The 23655-nt window shown below is 47.8% G+C and overlaps 1 protein-coding gene across 8 annotated transcripts in view; it reads right to left on the bottom strand.

The window, feature by feature from the left end:
• The window catches only part of ARHGAP32 (Rho GTPase activating protein 32), a 305874-nt gene that overhangs the window by 59069 nt on the left and 223150 nt on the right, over positions 1–23655 (bottom strand). For 7 of the 8 annotated variants that reach the window (XM_068160012.1, XM_068160008.1, XM_068160010.1 and 4 more), the window contains one exon: positions 23049–23130. In XM_068160012.1, the coding sequence (XP_068016113.1) occupies positions 23049–23130 (82 nt within the window). Of the gene's footprint in view, positions 1–9650; positions 9726–13029; positions 13081–23048; positions 23131–23655 lie in introns of all 8 variants that reach the window. The other variant, XM_068160017.1, reaches the window with a different exon arrangement.

Here is a 23655-nt window from a genome sequence, read left to right on the forward strand (position 1 = left end):
GGGTCACAGGGCTCAGGAAACTTCAGCCAGGCTTTCTAGCTTTTTTTGTGGGGGGTGGTGTTACCTGCATTTATGGCATGCCTGAGGAATAAAAGCTGCTGCTGACCCCCAAGCCCCTGGGCTCACAGGAGGCTGCAGTGCCATTCATCAATCCCAGTAACTTCTGTCACACACTTTGAAATGTGGGCTCACCAGATAAGGTAGACAACCTCAGGGTCAGGAGGATTAAAGAGGAATCTGCTTCTATTTATGCAGACATCTGGATGACCAGGAGGGTAAAACTCATTTCTTTTGCTGCCCATAGTTTCTCCCCAAGCAGATGTGTTCATTGCTAAAGGGTTTGCTGACTCACATCTCCACATCAGACTGGTTCTCCAGCTCCTTGTTAGATGTGCTATGTGTTACTGGAATTGTTTGGCCTGGACAATGATCACACTATCTATCACATGAGTATTCTCCTTAGCAGCCAAGCATGACTCCTAAAGCTGGTTCTAGATGTCTTATGTACAACTCTGAACACAAAACCTTCTTCCTGATACCAGGCACGTTCCTCCTATCAAACCCAAGGAGAAAACCCCAACACAAACAGGGGATGAGTGCAGCAGGGACACAACAGCTGCATCCTCAGTGACACAGAGCTCCCTCAACTGTAGGTCTGTACCTCTGCAAATAACTGCTCTGATGTGATCATTGCCTGAGGAGCTCTTTTACTACACGGTGCACAATGGGCCACCTTTCCCCCACCTGCACTCAGCTTCCTGTAAAGAAGAATGCTTCATGCTTGTAACAAAACACCTTGCTTTTAGGAATGAAACCTGAGCCACCAGGGACGTGGCTACAACAAGCCTGTGTCTGGCACAGCACTGCCATCACAGCTCCCAGAGAATGCTCAGAGCACAGCACAGGCACATCTCCCCTGGCCCTGGAGCTTGAGGGGCTCTGCCCTGCACAGGGAGCTTTGCCCTCCATTGGACTGAACAGTATGGGGATGCCCTCTGATTTCTCCTAAATATCTGACAAGCCTCAGCACTTGAAATCATAGAATTGTCAGGATTGGAAGGGATCTCAAGGAGCATTCAGTTCCAACCCCCTGCCATGGGCTGGGACACCTCACACTACATCAAGTTGCTCACAGCCACATCCAGCCTGGCCTTGAATACCTCCAGGGATGAGGCTTCCACCACCTCCCTGGGCAACCTGTGCCAGTCTTTCACCACCCTCATGGGGAAGAACTTCTTCCTGACATCCAATCTCAATCTACCCATTTCTATTTATTTCCCATTCCCCCCAGTCCTATCACTCCCTCACATCCTAAAAAGTCTCTCCCCAGCTTTCTTGTAGCCCCCTTCAGATACTGGAAGGCCACAATGAGGTTTCCTCAGAGCCTTCTCTTCTCCAGACTGAACAGCCCCAACTCCCTCAGTCTGTCTCCATAGGAGAGCAGCTCCAGCCCTCTGCTCATCCTCATGGCCCTTCTCTGGACACCTTCCAGCACCTCCAGATCCTTCCTGTAATAGAGGCTCCAGAACTGCATGCAGTACTCCAGGTGGGATCTCACCAGAGTGGAGGAGAGGGGGAGAATGACCTCCCTCGACCTGCTGGCTGTGCTTCTCTTGCTGCAGCCCAAGATGTGCTTGGCATTCTGGGCTGCAAAGGCACACTGGTGGCTCACAGACAAAAAGGCTCCATCCACATACTTGCCATAAATTAGACCCTTCAAGCATCCTGAAGCTTAACCTATCCTCCAGAAGTTATTTCACATGGAAGTTCTGGGAAAGCAAAGTAAGCTAAAAAAAAGACATGACTACACCCTGCAGCTTCTCCACTTCCCTGCTTTCCAGATGGAACTACTGAAGGAAGCTTCAAGCTATTAGTAGAAGCCAGACAGCCAGCAGTTTTTGGTTTGCTTCTAACTCAGCTGGATTCATCCTGCAATCAAATTCTCCCCAAACACACACACAAAAAAGAACCCACCCCCAAAATATGCAAATCCCTCTCATTTAATTAAGAGTTTTGGGGAGAAGCTAATATTACAGATGAAAGCAGGCAGAGATAATTAAGATTACAGATAAAAGCAGACTGGGAGGTTAAACCCCACTGCCCCCCAGAGAACAGCACAGCATGCAACAGGCTGCCAGGGGGCAACCTCAGAGTCACAGACTGCCTGGTTGGAAGGGACCCCAAGGATCATCTGGCCCAGCCTTTAATGACTTGAATGATTTGATTTGATTCTCAGCACTGGTTAGGCCACACCTTGAGTCCTGGGTCCAGTTCTGGGCCCCTCAATTTAAGAAGGACATTGAGACACTTGAATGTGTCCAGAGAAGGGCAATGAGGCTGGGGAGAGGCCTTGAGCACAGCCCTGTGAGGAGAGGCTGAGGGAGCTGGGGTTGCTTAGCCTGGAGAAGAGGAGGATCAGGGGAGACTTTATTGCCCTCTACAACTACCTGAAGGGAGGTGGTAGCCAGGTGGGGGTTGGTCTCTTCTCCCAAGCAAGCAGCACCAGAACAAGAGGACACAGTCTCAAGCTGTGCCAGGGGAAGTTTAAGCTTGAAGTGAGGAGAAAGTTCTTCCCAGAGAGAGTTGTTAGCCATTGGAATGTGCTGCCCAGGGAGGTGGTGGAGTCCCCATCCCTGGAGGTGTTCAAGAGGGGATTGGATGTGGCACTTGAAGCCATGGTTTAGTTAGTAATGAGATGTTGGGTGATAGGTTGGACTTGATGATCTTTGAGGTCTCTTCCAACCTTATTGAGTCTATGATTTGACTTGATTCACAGACCTCACAGAAACCCAGGTTTGACATCAAGGTGCTTGGATAACCCTGTGGTGACTCAGTCTCCTGGTGGATGCAGCCATGGCCTGCTGGGTTTGCAAGAAAAATGATCCCAAATATTCCCTCTAGCAAGGCAAAAAAGCAGCCAGGAATGCTGCCAGTAACAGAGGGCTTCCACCTGCCTCTTGGTTCCCATGAGAACAAGGCAGAGAACTTGAGGCAGGCTTCCCACTGGTGTTACAGCACTAAATGCTGAAGAAGAATGAGTGCAGCACTGACACAGGTTCTTAAATGAGATCTGGCAGATGAAACCTCAGCTCAGCAAAGTCTTCTGAATTAATCACAGGCACAGGATGATTCATGAGCTAACAAAGCAAGTCCTAAAGGCCACAGTAAGGCTGTGCTCTGCAGTTTGCAGCAGCTAAACCCACTGCCAGGGAGAGGGGAAGAAAAGGAGGGAGGAGAGAGAGAGAGATGGAGACAGAGAGGGGAGCAGGGGAGAGTCTTGCCTTGGCTGCCTGTGTGGGATTATGGTGGAAACATGCTGCAGAGCTTGTCCAAGAAGAGGGCAAAATGATTTTCTGGAGTTGTTTAGCCTAGAGAAGAGCAGAAGGCATCTTCTCAATGCTTATCAAGATCTAAAGAGTGGGGGGCAAGTGGATGGGCCAGACTCTTCTCAGCAGTGCCCAGCATCATGACAAGAGGCAATGGGCACAAACCAGAACCCAGGAGGCTCCACCTAAACCTGTGGAGAAACTTCTTTGCTATGAGGGTGCTGGAGCCCCAGAGCAGGCTGCCCAGAGAGGTTGTGGAGTCTCCTCTGGAGAGATTTCAAACCCACCTGGACACTGTAATCCTGAGCAACCTGCTCTGGGTGACCCTGCTTCAGCAGCAGGGTTGGACTGGCTGATCTCCAGAGGGTCCCTTCCAAGCCCACCCTGCTGGGTTCCGAAGGAGAGCACAACAACCTGCTTCATCTCCTTGTTACAAAGCTCTCAGCATAACTGCTGAGTTCTGCTTGACCCAGCTATTACTGCAGCCCTATTCTGACAGAGCTTGTTAGAAAGGGGAGGGGGAAAAAAACCAACCCAAACCTAGTTTAAAAATAACAACTCCCCCCAGCCCACCCCACCCTGAGTGAGTGCAGAGCAGGCAGAGCAAGGACGCAGCACAGAACGTGTGAGAAGGAAGCTGCCCCTTATTAATAGCACTGTGGTGCCTCCAACACCTCTGCACTCAGCCAAGGTCTGCTGCTGTCCTTCACAAGCAGTGGACTCAGCCTCTCAGCACGGGTGAAGCACACCCAGCTCCAACCACCAACCACCACAACCAGGACTGGAGCTCTTTGTTACCACCACAACACCCAACCCATGTCCTTATCTCCAGGCTGAGGCACACACAGGCTGTGCAGGGATCCAAACATCCCACTTGCTCCCTTTCTTTTCCCATGATTTCCATTACAGTGCTTGAGGAATTGGAACTGATGGAAAAGAAAGGGAGCAAGTGGGATGTTTGGATCCAGTTCCTCAAGTACCATAATCCACAGTACCTGTCAGAAATGTGGGAAGGCTGCAGCTGCTGCCTCCAGAAAGCCTCAGGGGCTGTGGGTGACCCCACACAAGGGAGAAACTGCACTGCAGGCAAGGCAGAAATCAATCTGTCTCTTCCTTCTACCTCTGGTTCAGGCATTTCCCTGTGACTCCAGGACATCCAAGGCTGATTCCCAACGCTGTTTTCACACCAGTAGTGCCTCCCAGTGGAGATGCAGGAGATGCTGGGAGATGTTTCTCAGCTGGCAGAGCTCTCCTGCCAGGACAGCTGTGCCTACCCTCCCCCGACTGGGTGTTCTGGGTGGCTTTGCTGGGTTTCATTGTTGGGTTTAATTTTTTGTCTTGGCAGAGAAGCTGTCAGCTCTGGATGTGATTCTTTTTACACCTACAGAGACTCAGCTGTGCCATGGCAAACACTAGAGCAAACCTGCTTTGAAGCTGGAGACAGAGAGTTCACTGTGCCCTGCACCTGCGCTGTCACTGATCTCGTACCAGGAAGCCCAAAGGTCATCAGAACAATCCCCTTTTACACTCAGTCCTCTGCAAATGACTGCAGGGGCTACAAGGCAATGCTCATGTACAAGAACTTAGCCCTCTGAACTTCTTGCTCTGCACACATGCCATCTGTTTCTGGAATTAGCAAGGTTTCCCTTCTTGGAGGATGGGAGGAAGAATCATAGCATGGTTTGGGTTGGAGGGGACCTTTCAAGGTCACCTAACTCAACTCCCTGCACTCAGCAGGGACATCTGCAACTAGAGCAGGTTGCTCAGAGCCCCAAACAGCCTGACCTGGAATGGTTCCAGGGATGTGGCATCTGCCACCTCTCTGGGCAGCCTGGACCAGGGTCTCTCCACCCTCAGCATAAACAATTTCTTCCTTCTCTCCAGTCTCAATCTCCTTCATTTAGTTTCAAACCTCACCCATGTCTTTTAGTTTCAAACCATCACCCCTTGTCCTGTCACAACAGGCCCTGCTCAAAAGTCTATCCTCATCTTCTTTAAGTCCTAAAAGGCTACCAGAGGGTCTCCCTGAAGCCCTCTCTTCTCCAGGCTGAACAACCCTAGCTCTGTCAGCCTGGCCTCACAGCAGAGGGCTTCCAGCCCTCCCAGCATTGCTGTGGCCTCCTGTGGCCCCACTCAAACAGGTCCCTGTCTGTGCTGAGGACATCAGAGCTGCCCCAGCACTGCAGAGGGAGTCTCAGCAGAGCACAGCAGAGGGGCAGAATCCCCTCCCTGCCCACACTGCTGGGGACCAGCCCAGCACATGGCTGGGGCTGAGCTGGCAGCACTTGGTGCTGGCTCCTGTCCAGCTTTGCACCCCGAAGTCCTTCTCCTTGAGGCTGCTCTCCAGCCCCTCACACTCAGCCTGGATTGACAGCAAGAGCTGCCTTGGCCCAGGTGCAGGGATGCTCAGCACAAGTGCTTGCCCAGGGCACACAGCATCTAGAATCCAGAGTTTCTGTCAGCCTCTGTCCCTAGCACACAGGCTCTGGGGAGCTGTTCTCAGACTTTTCCAGCAGAATCACAGATTTTTATGGTGCAACTCTCATAGGAGACCAGATGAATCCTGAATATAGCAGCACTTCCACAGATCAGCCCACACTTCTCATCCTTTGCTATTTCTGCCAAAAAAACAGGAAGGGCAGGGAAAAAAAAATGGGAGGGAGGAGAAAAATCACTTGAAACAAGGGAGAGAAAGAGTAAGGAGGACTCCAAGGAAATGCCAATCCAGCAGCAAAATGCTGCTGCAGCCTGGATTTGTTCTGCAGCTCTGCAGACAAGTTTAAAGCCCTCCAAAGACTACCCACTGCAGCAGCAGCAGCAGCAGCAGCACATCTCCTAGCTATGTGCCACCATAAATCCCCTTCTCCTAAAGCCAGGTAATTACTGGAGCCATTCAGATTAAAGCAGCACTTCATCAGGATTTGCTGCACTGAAAGCAAGCAGTGCAACACAAATGAATGCAAACATTCATTAGTGGAATGAAGCTGGAGGTGGGGAGATTCAGGCTGGAGGGGAGGAGGAAGTTCTTCCCCATGAGAGTGGTGAAGCCCTGGAATGGGTTGTCCAGGGAGGTGGTTGGGGCCCTGTCCCTGGAGGTGTTTAAACCCAGGCCAGATGAGGCTGTGGCCAGGCTGATCTAGTGTGGGGTGTTCCTGCCCATGGAACTAGCTGATCCTTGTGGTCCCTTCCAACCCTGACTGACACTACTATGATACTATGATGGAAGGCCCAGCTTGGCATTCCTGAGGGAACCAAGAGGTAAACTAACGGCAAAATAACACTGCTTACAAAAACTGAAATGAAGTACAACAAAGTCCTGTTTTACTCAAAGGAAGCCTGAAACACAGGAGGGAAATAAAGCTTTAAAGCCTGGCTAAGAGAGCAATCCACCTTTTGGTGGCTTTAGAAGGGTGACAATGGAAATGCAGAGCAGGATTTCAGCAGAGCTTTGCCTGGAGACAACCACAAGAAGATTTGCAAGCGGCTGCAATGGAATTAGCAAAGAGGTTTGTCACTTCCCAAGGGCTTAAAAAATATATATCCCTGAGCTGCACCAATATTGGACTCCTGCACACAGTGAAATGGAATCCCTGTGCTGTGGGCAGCAGGAGCCGCAGCCTGGAGAAGAGGAGGCTCAGGGGAGACCTTCTTGCTCTCTACAACTACCTGAAGGGAGGTTGTAGCCAGGAAGGGGTTGGTCTCTTCTCTCAAGCAACCAGCACCAGAACAAGAGGACACAGTCTCAAGCTGTGCCAGGGGAAGTTTAAGCTTGAAGTAAGGAGAAAGTTCTTCCCAGAGAGAGTTGTTAGCCATTGGAATGTGCTGCCCAGGGAGGTGGTGGAGTCCCCATCCCTGGAGGTGTTCAAGAGGGGATTGGATGTGGCACTTGAAGCCACGGTTTAGTTAGTCAGGAGGTGTTGGATGACAGGTTGGACTTGATCTCTGAGGCCTTTTCCAACCTTATTGATTCTATGGTTCAATGTGAGCTCTGACTGGCTACATTAATTAGCATCACTTCACAGGGTCACAGATTGCATCAGGCTGGAAGGGACCCTCCAAGGGCATCTTGTCCAACCCCCCTGCAGGCAGCAGGGACACCTCCAACTAGATCAGGCTGCACAGGGGCACATCAAGTCTGATCTTGAATGTCTCCAGGGATGGGACCTCAACTACATCCCTGGGCAACCTGTTCCAGTGTTTCACCACTCTCACTGTGAGGAATTTCCTCCTGATGTCCAACCTAAATCGCCCCTGCTCCAGTTTCAAACCACTGCCCCTTGTCCTATCCCCACAGGCCCTTCTAAACAGTCCCTCCCCAGCCTTCCTGTAACCCTGGAGGTGTTATGAGGGGGCTGGACATGGCACTTGGTGCCGTGGTTTGGTAGTCATGAGGTGTTGGGTGCCAGGTTGGACTTGATGATCTCTGAGGTCTCTTCCAACCTCATTGATTCTATGATGATTCTAAAACAGAGGGACATCAGAGGAGAACCTGCTGTCTGGACACTTCACAAGCAACACAACATGCTGCCTGCCTTATGAAATAGCCCTGATCTAGCCTGCTGGAATACAAAACTTACAGAGCTTGCTGCTCAGGCTCTCCTTAAACTCCACTCCCATTTGCTTTCAGGTGCTCAGGAGCTCCAGGAAGACAAAATCATTTAAGCAGAGCTGAAATGTCTGTTGTCAGGCACCTCTCAATAACTGAGGCTCAAATTGTTTAGGTACATAAAATGTACCAGAGACCCATCTCAGTTCCACAGTTCCACTGAAACACTTCAATTTGACTTAATATTAGGTTTGAAGTGCCCAGTGATGTGTTCATGACAGTTGTTTTCTGCTGTCACCATGCAACTGGGCACACACTGGGGTCCTTTGCTTTGCCATAGATCTGCAGCACTTAACCACATTGCTTTTCTCTCTGATTCAAGCAACTTCTTTCCTCCACAAACAGGGTTTGGCACACTCTTTGAATATATCATTCTGAAAGCCTGGAAGGGGTATGGTTAGCAGGTCCAGAGAGGTTTTCCTCCCCCCTCTACTCTGCCCTGGTGAGGCCACATCTGGAATACTGTGTTCAGTTCTGGGCCCCTCCATCCAAGAAGGACCTCAGGGAACTGCTTGAAGAGTCCAGCACAGAGCCACAGAGATGCTGAAGGCAGTGGAACATCTCCCTGCAGAGCAAAGGCTGAGGGAGGTGGGGCTCTTCTCCCAGGCAACCAGCACCAGGACACAGTCTCAAGCTGTGCCAGGGGAGGTTTAGGCTGGAGGTGAGGAGAAAGTTCTTCCCAGAGAGAGTAATTGGCCATTGGGATGTGCTGCCCAAGGAGGTTGGTGGAGTCACCATCCCTGGAGGTGTTTCAGAGGGAACTGGACATGGCACTTGAAGCCATGGTCTAGATAGTGATGAGGTGTTGGGTGACAGGTTGGCCTTGATGATCTCTGAGGTCTTTTCCAACCTTATTGATTCTATGATTTCCCAAACACTTCAATATCTTCAGTTCGGAGCAGAGGAGCCTGAGGGGTGCCCTCATTCCTGTTGATAAAGATGCACAGGGCAGTGTAGGGAAGACAGAAATCTGCTCAGGGATGTCCAATGACAGGACAAGGAGCAAAGGGGGCAAGCTGGAGCATGGGGGGTTCCATGTGAACAGAAGGAAAAGCTTTCTCACTGTGAGGGTGGCAGAGCCCTGGAGCAGGCTGCCCATAGAGGCTGTGGAGTCTCCATTCAAACCTCCCCCGGATGCATGCCTGTGTGACCTGCCCTGGGTGATCCTGCTCTGGCAGGGAGGTTGGACTGGATGAGCTCTGTAGGTTCCTTCCAACCTCTAACATTCTGTGATCCTGTGAATTCAGCAGTTTGGCAGGGGGAGAAGCAGCTGATTTATGATACACAAACAGCCACACGGCCACTGACACTGCAGAGCATCACGCTGCAAGAGCCATTCTTGCTGAGCAGTGCCCTTAGGATCTGGGCTGACTGATTGGAGGGGGATCACTTCCATCACTTTGATGTGGTGCCAAGGGAGATGGTTGGGCAGCAGACTTGGTAAGGTTAGAGAATGGTTGGACTTGATGAGCTTCAAAGTCTTTTCCAGTCCAAACAATTCTGCTTCTAAGGTGGATTCTCAGAATCCTGCATTGGCTTTAGCAGTCAGCAGATACTCAAGCAACAAAAAAATAATGAATAAATGAATAATAAAACTATTTCAACTACATCTAGCTTCTGCAAGCAAACTAGGGTGTTAGTAAGTGGTTATTGCTACCACACACAGTGTTAGGCTTGGTTAGGACACTGAGAGACTCAGCGCACGCAACGGGCTCTACCTGAGCTCAGCTGGGACTGGTTGAGAGCCTCTGTAACACATGCAGAACCTGGCTTTACACTATCCATCTGCAAATCTGCACATGGTTAGGGTCAGGTGAGGAGAGGACAGAGGGACAGACAGAAGGCAAGAGAAAGGACAAAGTTAAACCAAACTGACCTCCCAGAACGTCTCCTGGGGGCTTAGCACTTTGTAGAGACAGCAGTTAGAGAAACAGGGCTGGAGAAATCCAGGGTTAAGCAGCCTAAGGTGTTGCTTCTCTGGCATCTTCTAGGCCTGAACTGTTCTTATCTAGCAGTGTTTATGTGCAAAAAGAAGTCTGAGTGAAGTGATATGCCAAGCTCACAGGATAAATAGCCAAAAAGATGAGGCAAGATGAAACAAGCAGGGAACTAACAGCCAAAGCCCAGGAAAACCTGAGCTGCTGAGGATGAAAACTTGTGCCTGAACATCTGGGCTTAAAGCTGGCTCAGGTGTGAGCAGTGGAAGCAGGCTTAATGCTCACTTCCAGTGCAGCTCCACTTATTCATGCATTCATAGAGTCAGAGAATACTTTAGATTGGAAGTGACCTTAAAGATCATCCCGTTCCAACTTGCTGCCATGGGCAGGGACATCTCCCACCAGCCCAGGCTGCTCAAGGCCTCATCCAACCTAGCCTTGAAGACCTCCAGGGAGGGGACATCTACAACCTCCCTGGGCAACCTGTTCCAGTGTCTCCCCACCCTCACTGTCAAGAATTTCCTCCTTATCTCCAGTCTAAATCTCCTCTCCTCGAGCTTCAATCCATTCCCTCTTGTCCTGTCCCTCCCAGCCCTCGTCTAAAGTCCCTGCCCAGCTCTACTGTGGCTCCCTTCAGGTACTGGAAGACTGCTCTAAGGTCTCCAGCCCTCTGATCAGCTCTGTGGCCTCCTCTGGACCCACTCCAGCAGTTCCCATATCAGTATGAGCACAGGTTTCTCTGTAGAAAGAGTTAAAAAACCCCATACACTAGATCTCAGTTTAGGTTGGCAAACACTAGTGGATGAATCAGTGACTTTAAAGATAGCTGCAGCTTGCACAATAGTGATCTTTAGTACAGTTGGGAGACTAAAGATTCAGAGCCTCATTTTCTGAGGCACTCTGTCCCAGTTTCCAAACCATATCTCATCCCTTGCCTCCTTATTCAGATCTCAGTTTGCTTCATCTGGGGAAGGTGAGGGCCAAAAAAAAGCCAACTTCAGTGTCTAAAGGCTGAGGCCAAAAAGCAACTTCCCTCCCAACACCAGCAACATCTGCCCAGGGCCTCAAAGCTTCCCCACATCAAGTATCTCCCTAGGCTGCCAGTAAGAGAAGATGCACAACCATGAGCCTTGGTACCCAGGAAGAGTCCCAGCAAGAGGGGCCAGTGCAGACCACAGGCACAGAGGAGTGCTCAGGCTTGGGAGGGCTGTGGCACATGATCTCCTTGTGTGGCCATGGCCAGGTTTCTGGTCTCTCTGTTGCAATGCCATGACTCACAAAGGGATGTGGCTGTCCAAAGAGATTCATTGCACAGGAAAAACAAGATGAACCACTAACGAGCCTTCTACCTGCTCCAGTGCTGAACTCTTCTCTGACAGCTCAGTGAGGAGGCTGGCTCTGGATCCTCTCCTTCCAGGCTGCAGCAAGCAACCAGAGATTGTTTTCATCTTAAAAAGAGCATAAAAAAGCTCAACCTTGCCTTTGTTATCTGCAGTTAGCAGCTACTGGTCCTCATCTTGGAAGGGCTCATGGATACAAGGAATTTGACTATAAAAACCTACAAAAAAAATCTTTCCTCCATCCCTGTAGGTCCAAAGGAAGCTCCTTGGACCTTAACAGCATTCACTACTCTCACTTGTGGCAGGTTACTTATTTATCAGTGGGTATAGCCAGGCAGGGCAATAAACTCTGCCCTCATCCTGCAAAACTCTACCCCAGCTTCACTATTCCCTGGCTGTTGGATCTCTCATCTCCAACTGAAGAGTTCAAGTCAGTTCCTTTGTCTCCCTGCTGCATTGTTTTATGGCCTCTTTAAAAACTCTTCAGCTTCTTAACAGGCACCTCGGGGCTGGGTTGGTTTCCCTGAATGCCTTTCAAAGAATCAGTGCTGCTGACTGTCCTGTACTGAAGGAGAAGAGGGGAGAATGGAGGCAGGGAGAAGGAAGGAAGGAAGGGAGGGAGGGAGGAAGGAAGGGAGGGAGGGAGGAAGGAAGGCAGGTAGACATAGGGAGAAGAAAGAAGAAGGGAGGAAAGGAAGGGAGGAAAGGAAGGGAGGAAAGGAAGGGAGGAAAGGAAGGGAGGAAAGGAAGGGAGGAAAGGAAGGGAGGAAAGGAAGGGAGGAAAGGAAGGGAGGAAAGGAAGGGAGGAAAGGAAGGGAGGAAAGGAAGGGAGGAAAGGAAGGGAGGAAAGGAAGGGAGGAAAGGAAGGGAGGAAAGGAAGGGAGGAAAGGAAGGGAGGAAAGGAAGGGAGGAAAGGAAGGGAGGAAAGGAAGGGAGGAAAGGAAGGGAGGAAAGGAAGGGAGGAAAGGAAGGGAGGAAAGGAAGGGAGGAAAGGAAGGGAGGAAAGGAAGGGAGGAAAGGAAGGGAGGAAAGGAAGGGAGGAAAGGAAGGGAGGAAAGGAAGGGAGGAAAGGAAGGGAGGAAAGGAAGGGAGGAAAGGAAGGGAGGAAAGGAAGGGAGGAAAGGAAGGGAGGAAAGGAAGGGAGGAAAGGAAGGGAGGAAAGGAAGGGAGGAAAGGAAGGGAGGAAAGGAAGGGAGGAAAGGAAGGGAGGAAAGGAAGGGAGGAAAGGAAGGGAGGAAAGGAAGGGAGGAAAGGAAGGGAGGAAAGGAAGGGAGGAAAGGAAGGGAGGAAAGGAAGGGAGGAAAGGAAGGGAGGAAAGGAAGGGAGGAAAGGAAGGGAGGAAAGGAAGGGAGGAAAGGAAGGGAGGAAAGGAAGGGAGGAAAGGAAGGGAGGAAAGGAAGGGAGGAAAGGAAGGGAGGAAAGGAAGGGAGGAAAGGAAGGGAGGAAAGGAAGGGAGGAAAGGAAGGGAGGAAAGGAAGGGAGGAAAGGAAGGGAGGAAAGGAAGGGAGGAAAGGAAGGGAGGAAAGGAAGGGAGGAAAGGAAGGGAGGAAAGGAAGGGAGGAAAGGAAGGGAGGAAAGGAAGGGAGGAAAGGAAGGGAGGAAAGGAGGGGAGGAAAGGAGGGGAGGAAAGGAGGGGAGGAAAGGAGGGGAGGAAAGGAGGGGAGGAAAGGAGGGGAGGAAAGGAGGGGAGGAAAGGAGGGGAGGAAAGGAGGGGAAATAGTGAGGTATAAGAACAACAAGAGGGAGAAGAAGAAAACCAAAAGACACAGAGGGAGAAAGAGAGTGAAAGAAGGGGGGAAAAGGCATAAATGAAACCGTACAAGGGGGGAAGTAGCTCCAGGACGCCGGCCGGGCTCCGTGGGCAAGGGAGACTGGGAAGGTGTCAGTGAAAAAAAAGAAAACAAACAAACAGAATGGTTAAAACATGCACCCCCTGCAGATGCCTTCATTTCATATCAAGCTCAGCTAGGCTTGGTGCAAAACATGACCACAGACCCAGCCCTTCAAGTTGTTTGGCGCTTCAGACCCTGAACGCTTGGGAAGTTCCTTGTGATCCAGGAATTTCCCACCCAGCATGTCCCAGCTCCTAAAACCCCCAAATATTTGGCAGGAGTGAACTTTTAGCACCAGGCTCAGCCCTGCTGAGCGAGGCAGAGAAGCAGAGGGTTTGTTTGCGTTGCTTCTGCTGAGCATGTGGTTGTGGTTAAGGCCACGCTTAAGCACTCGGATGAGTCAGAGGAGGGGCTGCAGGATGTTATGTTGCTGGATAGAGATGGACAATGCCAACCACTTCCAACAGAAAGCACCTCCCAGCTTTGTAAATTCAGGGTTTGTGCCATTTGGTTCCTTACACTTTCACCTTTCCTCCATTTCTAAAGGTGCTAAAGCAGGCAGCTGCTTCCTCTTGCTGCCCATCCTCAGCACAAACCCAGCACTGGTTCAGGGCCAAGTTTTGCCACCGACAAAAGGAGTCCTTCCTGAGAAACACCTACTCCACAGTGGGGCTTGGAAGGGACTTCTGGAGATCATCCAGGCCAACCCCCTGCTAAAGCAGGGTCACCCACAGCAGCTTGCCCAGGATCACAATGGCCAGGTGGGTTTGGAAGCTCTCCAGAGGAGAGTCTTCTTGCATGCTGCTCTTGAGATACTGATGAGCACTGAGTAGGTCCCCAAGATCTGATCTAGGGTCAATGGGACCGGGACAGACTTTGTTCAGTGGTGCCCAGTGACAGGACAAGAAGCAATGGGCACAAACTGGAAGCCAGAAGGTCCCACCTGAACAGGAGGAGCAAATTCTTCGGTGTGAGGATGCTGGAGCCCTGGGGCAGGCTGCCCAGAGAGGTTGTGGAGTCTCCTTCTCTGGAGAGCTTCCAATCCCACCTGGCCATTGTGATCCTGGGCAGCCTACTGTGGGTGACTCTGCTTTAGCAGTGGGGTTGGCCTGGATGATCTCCAGAGGTCCCCCTCCACTCTGGGATCCTGTGACCCACACCCTTTAGATATTTACAGGCATTCCTAACTGCAGCGAAGGCAGAGACTTGGCTCGTGCTGCCTCAGCCCCAGGGGGATCTCCTTTTTCTCATCTGGAAGAGAGAAAACACAAACCCAGGAAATAACTTCTCCCAGACCAGCTCACACTGGAGGTGTTTAGGAAGAGACTGGGTGGGGTGCTTGGTGCCATGGTTTAGTTGATTAAATAGTGTTGGGTGATAGGTTGGACTTGAGGATCTCAAAGGTCTTTTCCAACCTGGTCTGGTCTATTCCATTCTATTCCATTCCATTCCATTCCATTCTATTCTACTCTGTTCTATTCTACTCCATCCCATCCTATCCTATCCTATCCTATCCTATCCTATCCTATCCTATCCTATCCTATCCTATCCTATCCTATCCTATCCTATCCTATCCTATCCTATCCTATCCTATCCTATCCTATCCTATCCCGGGGTTTTAAGCAAGTTGCCATCATCCTGCTGAAGTCTCCACTGGAGCCCAGAAGGCTGAATCTTGGTGGAGAAATCCCTGCAGGACATTCCCAAGACACAGGAGCAGTCTCCTAAAGAAGAAGCATTTCCACTCACACCCTGAAGCTTCTGCCTGAGCTCCCCAGGGGCTGTGAGAACTTCAGTTCTTGAAGGACTGCTCCTTAGCCCTGTCACCACTGGGAGCCCTTGGCCTGCCTTCCCCACCAGGAGCTGCACTTGCTGGCCCTGGGTGTGTTTGGGTGCTGGTTCCCTGCCCGCTCTTCCCAGCCAGGAAATCAATACCTGCCTTGCCTTAATAGCATTCTCATTTAATTCAGCTTTAATGAGGCAGTTGCACATCGGAGGCCAAACAACTGCTTTGTTTGCATAAGATTAACGAGCCTGCCACTAATTACATACAGTTTATCTTTCCATATTTCCTTTATTAAAGGCCTAATTAACACATTATGCACTCAGCAGTGTCAGATGACTGCTGAAGCCAGGCAGCTGCTGAATTGCAGTGCTGCTTGGACCTTATTCCTCCTCAGTGCTTTATTTATGCTTGATTAGTTTGACTTCTGTTATTAATGGTGATTTTTACTTCTATTATTATTGATTGGCTTCACTTTTTTTATTATTATTATTAGTTTCACTTCCATTATTGTTACCTTCACTTCTATTATTTTTATGTCTATTCTTCTTTTTCCTTTTACCATTGTTTTTCAGCACTTTTCCTTTTACCATTGTTTTTCAGTGTTTTTACTCTTACTATTATTTATTATTTTTCCTTCCATTATTTTTCATTCTTTTTACTTTTATTATCTTCCATTATTTTTCCTTTTACTATCTTTCATTCTTTCTCCTTTTACTATTTTTCATTCTTTCTCCTTTTATTATATTTCTTTTTTTTTGTTGTTTTTATTACTTTTCATTTTTTTCCTTTTACTGTTTGTCATTATTTTCCCTTTTATTAGCTTTCATTATTTTTCCTCTTATTATTTTTCGTTATTTTTCCTTTTACCATTTTTCATTATTTTCACTTTTATTACCTTTATTTTCCCTTTTATTCTTTTTCATTCTTTTTCCTTTTATTCCCTTTCATTATTTTTCCTTTTATTAGCTTTAATTATTTTTCCTTTTGCCATTTTTCATTATTTTCCCTTTTATTAGCTTTAATTATTTTCCCTTTTATTATCTTTCATTATTTTTACTTTTATTATTTTTCATTGTTTTTCTTTTATCTTTCATTACTTTTACTTTTATTATTTTTCCCTTTATTATCTTTCTTTTTTCTTCTTTTACTATTTTTCATTATTTTTCCTTTATTACCTTTCTTTTTTTTTCCTTTTATTATTTTTCATTATTTTTCCTTTTACTATTTTTCATTATTTTCCCTTTTATTATCTTTCATTATTTTTACTTTCATTATCTTTCATTATTTTTACTTTCATTATATTTCATTATTTTTACTTATATTATTTTTTATTGTTTTTTCTTTTATTATCTTTCATTACTTTTACTTTTATTATTTTTCCTTTTATTATCTTTCAATTTTTTTCCTTTTATTATTTTTCATTATTTTTCCTTTTACTATTTTTCATTATTTTTCCCTTTATTATCTTCCTTTTTTTCCCCTTTTATTTTTCATTATTTTTCCTTTTACTATTTTTCATTCTTTTTCCCTTTATTATCTTCCTTCTTTTTCCCTTTTATTTTTCATTATTTTTCCTTTTACTATTTTTCATTATTCTTCCCTTTATTATCTTTCTTTTTTTTTCCTTTTATTTTTCATTATTTTCCCTTTTACTATTTTTCATTATTTTTCCCTTTATTATTTTTCATTATTTTCCCTTTTACTATTTTTCATTATTTTTCCCTTTATTTTTCATTATTTTCCCTTTTATTATTATTTATTATTTTTACTTTTACTATTTTTCATTCTTCTTCTCTTTATTATTTTTCATTATTTTCCCTTTTATTTTTCATTATTTTCCCTTTTACTATTATTTACTATTTTTACTTTTATTATCTTCCATTATTTTTCCTTTCATTACCTTTCCTTCTTTTTCCTTTTCTTCTTATTCATTATTTTCCCTTTCATTATTCTTACTCTCACCTTTCATTATTTTTCCTTTGATTACAATTGATTATTATTACTAGTAGTAGCCTTATCTACTGGGACCTTACCCTTCCTCATTTCCTTTTATTAGTTTGGGCTAATTTTATCCAGGGCTTCAAAGCAGGCCTGACCTCTTCCCCAGCAATGACTGCAACAGCTTTAGCACAACCAACGTTAACTCAGGTGGCACTTCTGGAGTTCAACTGAAATGAGTCAGGGCTGTAGGAGGTCAGAGCAGAGTCAGGAGGTCACAAGAGTCTCTTGCCTGCTCCAGACCTAGATTTCCATCCTGAAGTTCAGTGGATTATCTGTGTTTGGAGTGGTGAGCCAGATTAATCTGTTATTTATGCTTAGGAAAACCCCCAACTATTCATTTACAACAGCCTGTAGAGCTGCAGTAGCCTGAGCTGCAGAGCACTGAGCACATCTACCTGCTAAACCCAAACTGAGTGGCTGAGACAGGGATTTGCAGCTCCTCCAGAAAGCTAGGCAGAGCTGCTAAGTAAGAGTGAAGAACTGGTGAGTGGAGCCCTGGAGTTTTCCAGCTGCTCCTTGTTTTGACAACAAGAAAGGGAAACATCAATTTCTCATCCCCTGCTTCTTCAATTAAGCTCTAACTGTCCCACTGCACCTTCACTCTTTTGTTTCCCCACTCCAAGCCAGGTGCTCCCCAGTAGCAACCAGATTTAGAAGCCTTCACCTGAATTACCACCCCAAAGCCACTGCAGTGAAGCTTTGGGACCCAGGAGGTGCTACTTGTTGGCAAAAGACATGGGACAAATTGAAGGCACGAGGTGAAGGGTAAGGTGTGAATTTGGACACTGCTAAACTACAGATATCCAGAGTTATGAGGAAGAAGGGACTGAAACAGCTCAGACATGCTGCCTGTGACTTAACTGTGCCACAATGATGATGAGGACAACACAGACACACACATATACAGGCTGGCTCCCTACTATCAGGGGATAGGACAAGAGAAAATGGCCTGAAATTGTGCCAGGGGAGGGTTAGGATGGCTACCAGGAGCAACTTCTGTCCTGCAAGAGTGGTCAGGGATTGGAATGTGCTGCCCAGGGAGCTGGTGGAGTCACCATCCCTAGAGGTGTTCAGGAAACCTGTAGCCATGGCACTTTAATGGCCATAGTAGTGGTGGCTTGATGGTTGGACTCAGTGATCTTGGAGGTCTTTTCCAACCCAAACAGTTCCATGATTCTGGGAAAGACCAATCAGAGATGGACAGAAGAGAATGAGAAGAGCAAACACAGCCACAACCTGGAGGTAATTCCCAAACAGTCAATTAGAAGGAAAAGGCAAAACAGCTCTTCCCTTTTTATTTCCCTCCTAAGCAGCACAATGAATATTTATAGGACTCACTTCTCACTGAACATCTGATATTCAAATGCAACCTTTCTCCTGTGTCTCTGTAAAGATCTGGATAAACATGAGCTGATCCCATCCATTGTGACACTGAATTCCAGCCCAGCTGCCAGCAAATGGTGTGAGCTCTGAAATGCCAAATACCAACCCAGTACAACAACTCAGGCTGAGGGTTTACCTTTAGAGCCTTGTGTCTGAGTAAAAATTCAGGCAGGATTAAGTAAAAGGGCAAGTGCTCAAGAAATTTGGGCTTTGGTGAGCCCACACTACCTCCCTGCAGTGCTTTTTTACTTGAGCTTGCATCCTACCTCAAAAACCCCCTTGATGGGTTGGACACGATGATCTTGAAGGTCTCTTCCAACCTGGTCTATTCCATTCCATTCCATTCCATTCCATTCCATTCCATTCCATTCCATTCCATTCCATTCCATTCCATCCTATCCTATCCTATTTTCTGACATGGATACAATGGGGCATGGCTTTAGTACAACCACTCAACAGATAACCTCCAAGACCTCCTGTGCACCTCCAGCTCTTTACATGACTTTATCACATCTATGAACAGGTTGCCCAGAGAGCTCATGGATGCCCCTTCCCTGGAGGTGTTCAAGGCCAGGCTAGACTGCCTGGTCTAGTGGAAGGATCATTTGGGCTGGAAGAGATCTTTCAGACTGCCCAACCATTAACCCAGCACTGCCAGGTCACCACTAAACCATGTCCCTCAGCACCACGTCACCAAGGCTTTGAAACCCCTCCAGCCATGGGGATTCCACCACTGCCCTGGGCAGCAGAAATTGTCCCTCATGTCACAGTGTCACTGTATAACTAAAGTTGGAAGAGACCTCAAGGATTATCGAGTCCAACCTGTCACCATAGACCTCATGACTAGACCATGGCACCAAGTGCCACATCCAATCTCCTCTTGAACACCTCCAGGGATGGTGACTCCAGCACCTCCCTTGGGCAGCACATTCCAATGATGAATGACTCGCTCGGTGAAGAACAACCTAAACCTCCCCTGCAGCAACTTGTGTCTATTTCCTCTTGTCCTATCCCTTGTTCCCTAGGAGAAGAGACCAACCCCTAGCTGGCTCTATCCTCCTTTCATAGAGTTGGAGAGAACCAGAAGCTTGTCTCTTCAGCCTCCTTTCCTCCAGGCTGAACAAGCCCAGCTCCCTCAGCTGCTCCTCACCAGCCCTGCTCTGCAGACCCTTCCCCACCTTTGTTCCTCTTTAGATACTAACCTCAGGCACTGGCTGCATTCCCTGTGCTGTCACCCACATAGCTCCAGTGCAGGGGTCAAAGAAAACCTTGCTTGTAAAAGCAGAGCTTGCACTCAAACCCAACCTTCCTCTCCCATTCCCTGTGCTTCATTTTCTCTCAAACTCCAGCCCTTATTTGCAGTGCATTGCAGACCACTGCAATACTTTATGGTGCTATTAAAATGCTGTCCCCATCACTGCTGCAAATCAACCCCTCCAATTATAAATATTAATAAAAGCAGAGGGCAGGAAGTTCTTTGCCTTTCCATCTGCTTTTTATTACATTACTCAGCCCAGGCAAATCTATGGACAATTAAAACAACAGCAAGAGTTCTGCCTGTTTGTAAAGGCCTTCATGGCAAAGAGTTTTCTGCTGCAGATACAAAATGTCCTGGATGCTCTGCACATCGTATTTTCATTAGAGAAAATAAAGTTGGCATGTTGATAACTCTGCCTTATCGAGGCCAAATCTAAAGCCTCACATTAATTCTAGATGAAATAACACTGCTGAGGTTGAGTGAGGGCAAAAGCTCCAAGATTCCCTTCAGAAACCTCTCTGTCCCTTGGGAAAAGCCAATCTGAGGTTTCAAATACAAGCTAAAGGGAGAAGATTCATTGGTGTGGATATGGAAGTGTTTGGGAAATCATAGAATCAATAAGGTTGGAAATGACCTCAAAGATCATCAAGTCCAACCTGTCACCCAGCACCTCATGACTAAACCATGGCACCAAGTGCCACATCCAGTCCCCTCTTGAACACCTCCAGGGATGGGGACTCCACCACCTCCCTGGGCAGCACATCCCAATGGCTAGCAACTCTCTCTGGGAAGAACTTTCTCCTCACCTCCAGCCTAAACCTCCCCTGGCACAGCTTGAGACTGTGTCCTCTTGTTCTGGTGCTGCTTGCCTGGGAGAAGAGATCAACCCCCTCCTGGATACAACCTTCCTTCAGGGAGTTGTAGAGAGCAAGAAGGTCTCCCCTGAGCCTCCTCTTCTCCAGGCTAAGCAACCCCAGCGCCCTCAGCCTCTCCACACAGGGCTGTGCTCAAGGCCTCTCCCCATCTTTGTTGCCCCTCTCTGGACACCTTCAAGTCTCTCAATGTCCTTCTTAAATTGAGGGGCCCAGAACTGGACACAGGACTCAAGGTGTGGCCTAAAGTCCTAACCAGTGCAGAGTCCAGGGGCACAATGACTTCCCTGCTCCTGCTGGCCACACAATTCTTGATGCAGGCCAGGATGGCAATGGCCTTTTTGGCCACCTGGGCACACTGTTGGCTCGTGTTCATACACTGGCTTATATCCTCTATGGCCAAAGAAGGCACTAAATGCACAGAATATGGGTGAGGAAAATAGAATCATAGGCTCTTTTAGGTTGGAAAAAGAGCTTTAAGACCACTGAAATTAAGCTCTCCTGCATTATCCCAGCAATGCCATTCCTAGCAAGGCTCTGGAGGAACCCCTGGACAAGATCCAGCTTTCCATTCCCCATCAGTGCTACTGCAGGCACTCAGGGTGCTCCAGCAGCTCCTTTCTGCCACCTTCCTGGACTGTGCTGACAAGGCATTTGGCTTGGGCAGCTGTGTGGAAACTGAAACCCTTTCCTCCTCCTCCATCTTCTCACCTCTTCTGGATCTCACCCATCATTTTTCCCTCCAGGCAGACAGGTTCCTCGAGTTCTCCAACATCACATTCCCTTACAAAAAACCTCCTCCCTGAACTCCTTCCAGCTCTCACCAGCTCACAACTCCTGCAGAAACCCAGGAAGAGTATTCCAGGCTTCCCCCTCCACCACACAAGCACTTCCAGAGGGGGGAAAAGGGATAAGCACAATGCCACAGAGGAATGGCATCCTCGAATCTGTGTGCAAAGGCAAGGCAGGGGAGGATTACAGAGACAGCTGCAAGGTTCATTGGAGCAATCCTCACATCTGAAAGCTCATTAGTGCTCTTCTGGAGCGGTTTTTTGCCTGTAATTGCAGGCACAGAACAACTCTCGGGGAAGGTCAACAGGGACAGCCTCATGACTTGGCAATATCTTTCAAGTTAGTCCTTTTAATAGGACTTGGGCTTTTGCTATCAACTTCATAGCAAACATTTCCCAGGACTGAAGGAGCAAATCCACCCCCTGGTGTGTTGTTAAAGCCAAGCAGATCCTATTCATCTAGGTGGCTTCGTTATCTCTCATTAAAGCAGAGCAAGCAAGCACTCAGCAGCAGCTCATGGCAGTTAATTGCCTGAGCCATGTTTAATAATAAACACTTGCTCAGGATTGCATCTATCAGCCTGGCCTGTGTTTAGGTTTCAAGCTGCCCTTCACTACATGCTTTAGCTGATGGAGAACAGAGGAGTGCCCCATCAGGGCATTTCCAGATCAGCTCCAAACAACAAAAGGCAGATCCTGGATTTATGGGCTGACCACCTGCTGCCGTGCCTGGAATCGCCACAGATCCCTCTCACAGGGCTCCTGGCAAAGACATCTGCACCTTCCCCTGCAGTAACAAAGCCTGGAGACACCAAGGGCTGAGAAAACAATTTCCCTGAGCTGTCAGCTCTCTGAGGCATGCAGATTAATGTGGGGCACCGAGAGCAGAGGCTGTTCATGACTTTCCACCACTGAACCCAAAGCTGGAACACGAGATCTGATAAAAAGCATTTCCCTTAGTCAGGTCAGATGGCTGAATCACATCTACTCCTTTTACAGCATCAAGTCAGCAATCTTAAAAGATAAGGAAAAGAGGGGGAAACTGATGAAAACAAGAGCAATTAACCAGCTCTCCAACTTGATTGGCTGGCTGCATACTGCTTTAAGGGAGATCAGCAGTTTCAAGCTGCTTCTCTTGATACACGAGAGACACAGAGAGATCTTCGCATGCATCATCATCAAACAACAGCTCCAGCAGCAGGAAATGTTGCACAGATCTCAGTTATGCCACCACATCCAACTGTAATCACTTCCAGGCTACACTGGGAGGACAGCAGAGTGAGACCCAAGATCTAATCCTCTGTTAATGTTTCCTTTCCTTCATTCACCTCCATTTCGTACAATCCAGAGCTGTCCAGGAGGCAGCAGGAAGGAGATGGAGTCACATACCCACAGCAGAAGGTTCTGTTCTATCAACTCTCAAACAGAAAGAATATATCTAACTGATCTCTAGTCCAAGATACCTAATTGATCTCTAGTCCAAGATATCTAATTGATCTATCCCAAACAGAAAGAAGCCTCCAATATCTCATTGATCTACTCCACTTAAGGCATTTTTGGGCCACCTGTATGAAAACCACCTACCACACAACACTCTCTGGACATCATACACTGGGGACATTGCCTGGAGTTAACAGATTGCTGAAGGTATCTTAACTTCTTACAAGCTTAAAAGCTTTCAAGTCAGGCAGGAGGCAGCCATTGCCCTGAGGTGACAGAACACCACGGATGAAAGACAATAAACAGTGGCAACCAGTCAGAGAGGTAAGGTGGGGATGATCAACACACAGGATGGATGATGTGGTGTGTGTGAAGGGGGATGGACACAGAGTGCAGCAGGGTGTGTTTAAAGGGGGATATTCAACATGGAACAGCAACAGGAGAGCTCTCTCTTGGTTCAAACTTAAGAGACATACCTGGCTTTGGCACAGAATTGGTCACGGACTGAGGGACTTTGTCGTTAATCAGCTCAACACACTCACTGGGGAAAAATCCAACCTGTAGCAAAAACAGAAATAGGCAGAGTGGTGAATGTTGTGGCTTTAAGAGCTGAGCTGTTCCACCAGCAACACTTGAACACTTCCCTTGAACCCCTCTTGCCTGCTGCTCCACAACATCACCCAGCACAAAAGGCGCAGCGTCAGAGAAATCCCTTTGCAAAATGATGCAGCCAAAAATGCTGCAAACCAAAGAATTCCTTCTGTGAAGCACAGTTGTGAGGCTGCTTGCCAGGCTTGGGGCACAGGACAGAGATACTTGCAGCAGAAGGGGGAGAGCACAAGTGTGCTACACACCCCTAAACCTCAAGTGGAACTTGAGAGAGAGAAAGACTTCAGCCGGGTCTCCTGCAGCTGGCTGCATGTAACATGAAGTTTAACGAAGAGATGTTTCAGCTCTCAGCATCTCAACTATCTGTACTCTGAGCTCACCAGCACCTGACCTTCTTCCACTCTCAAAATATGATATTCACAAGCACTTGAATGCTTGGTTCCTTCAGAAGACTGAGAAATATGGGCCAAGAGA

Source organism: Melanerpes formicivorus, unplaced genomic scaffold (assembly GCF_026170545.1).
Source record: "Melanerpes formicivorus ecotype bairdi unplaced genomic scaffold, bMelFor1.0.p_v2 SCAF_47, whole genome shotgun sequence".
Lineage (NCBI taxonomy): Eukaryota > Metazoa > Chordata > Aves > Piciformes > Picidae > Melanerpes > Melanerpes formicivorus.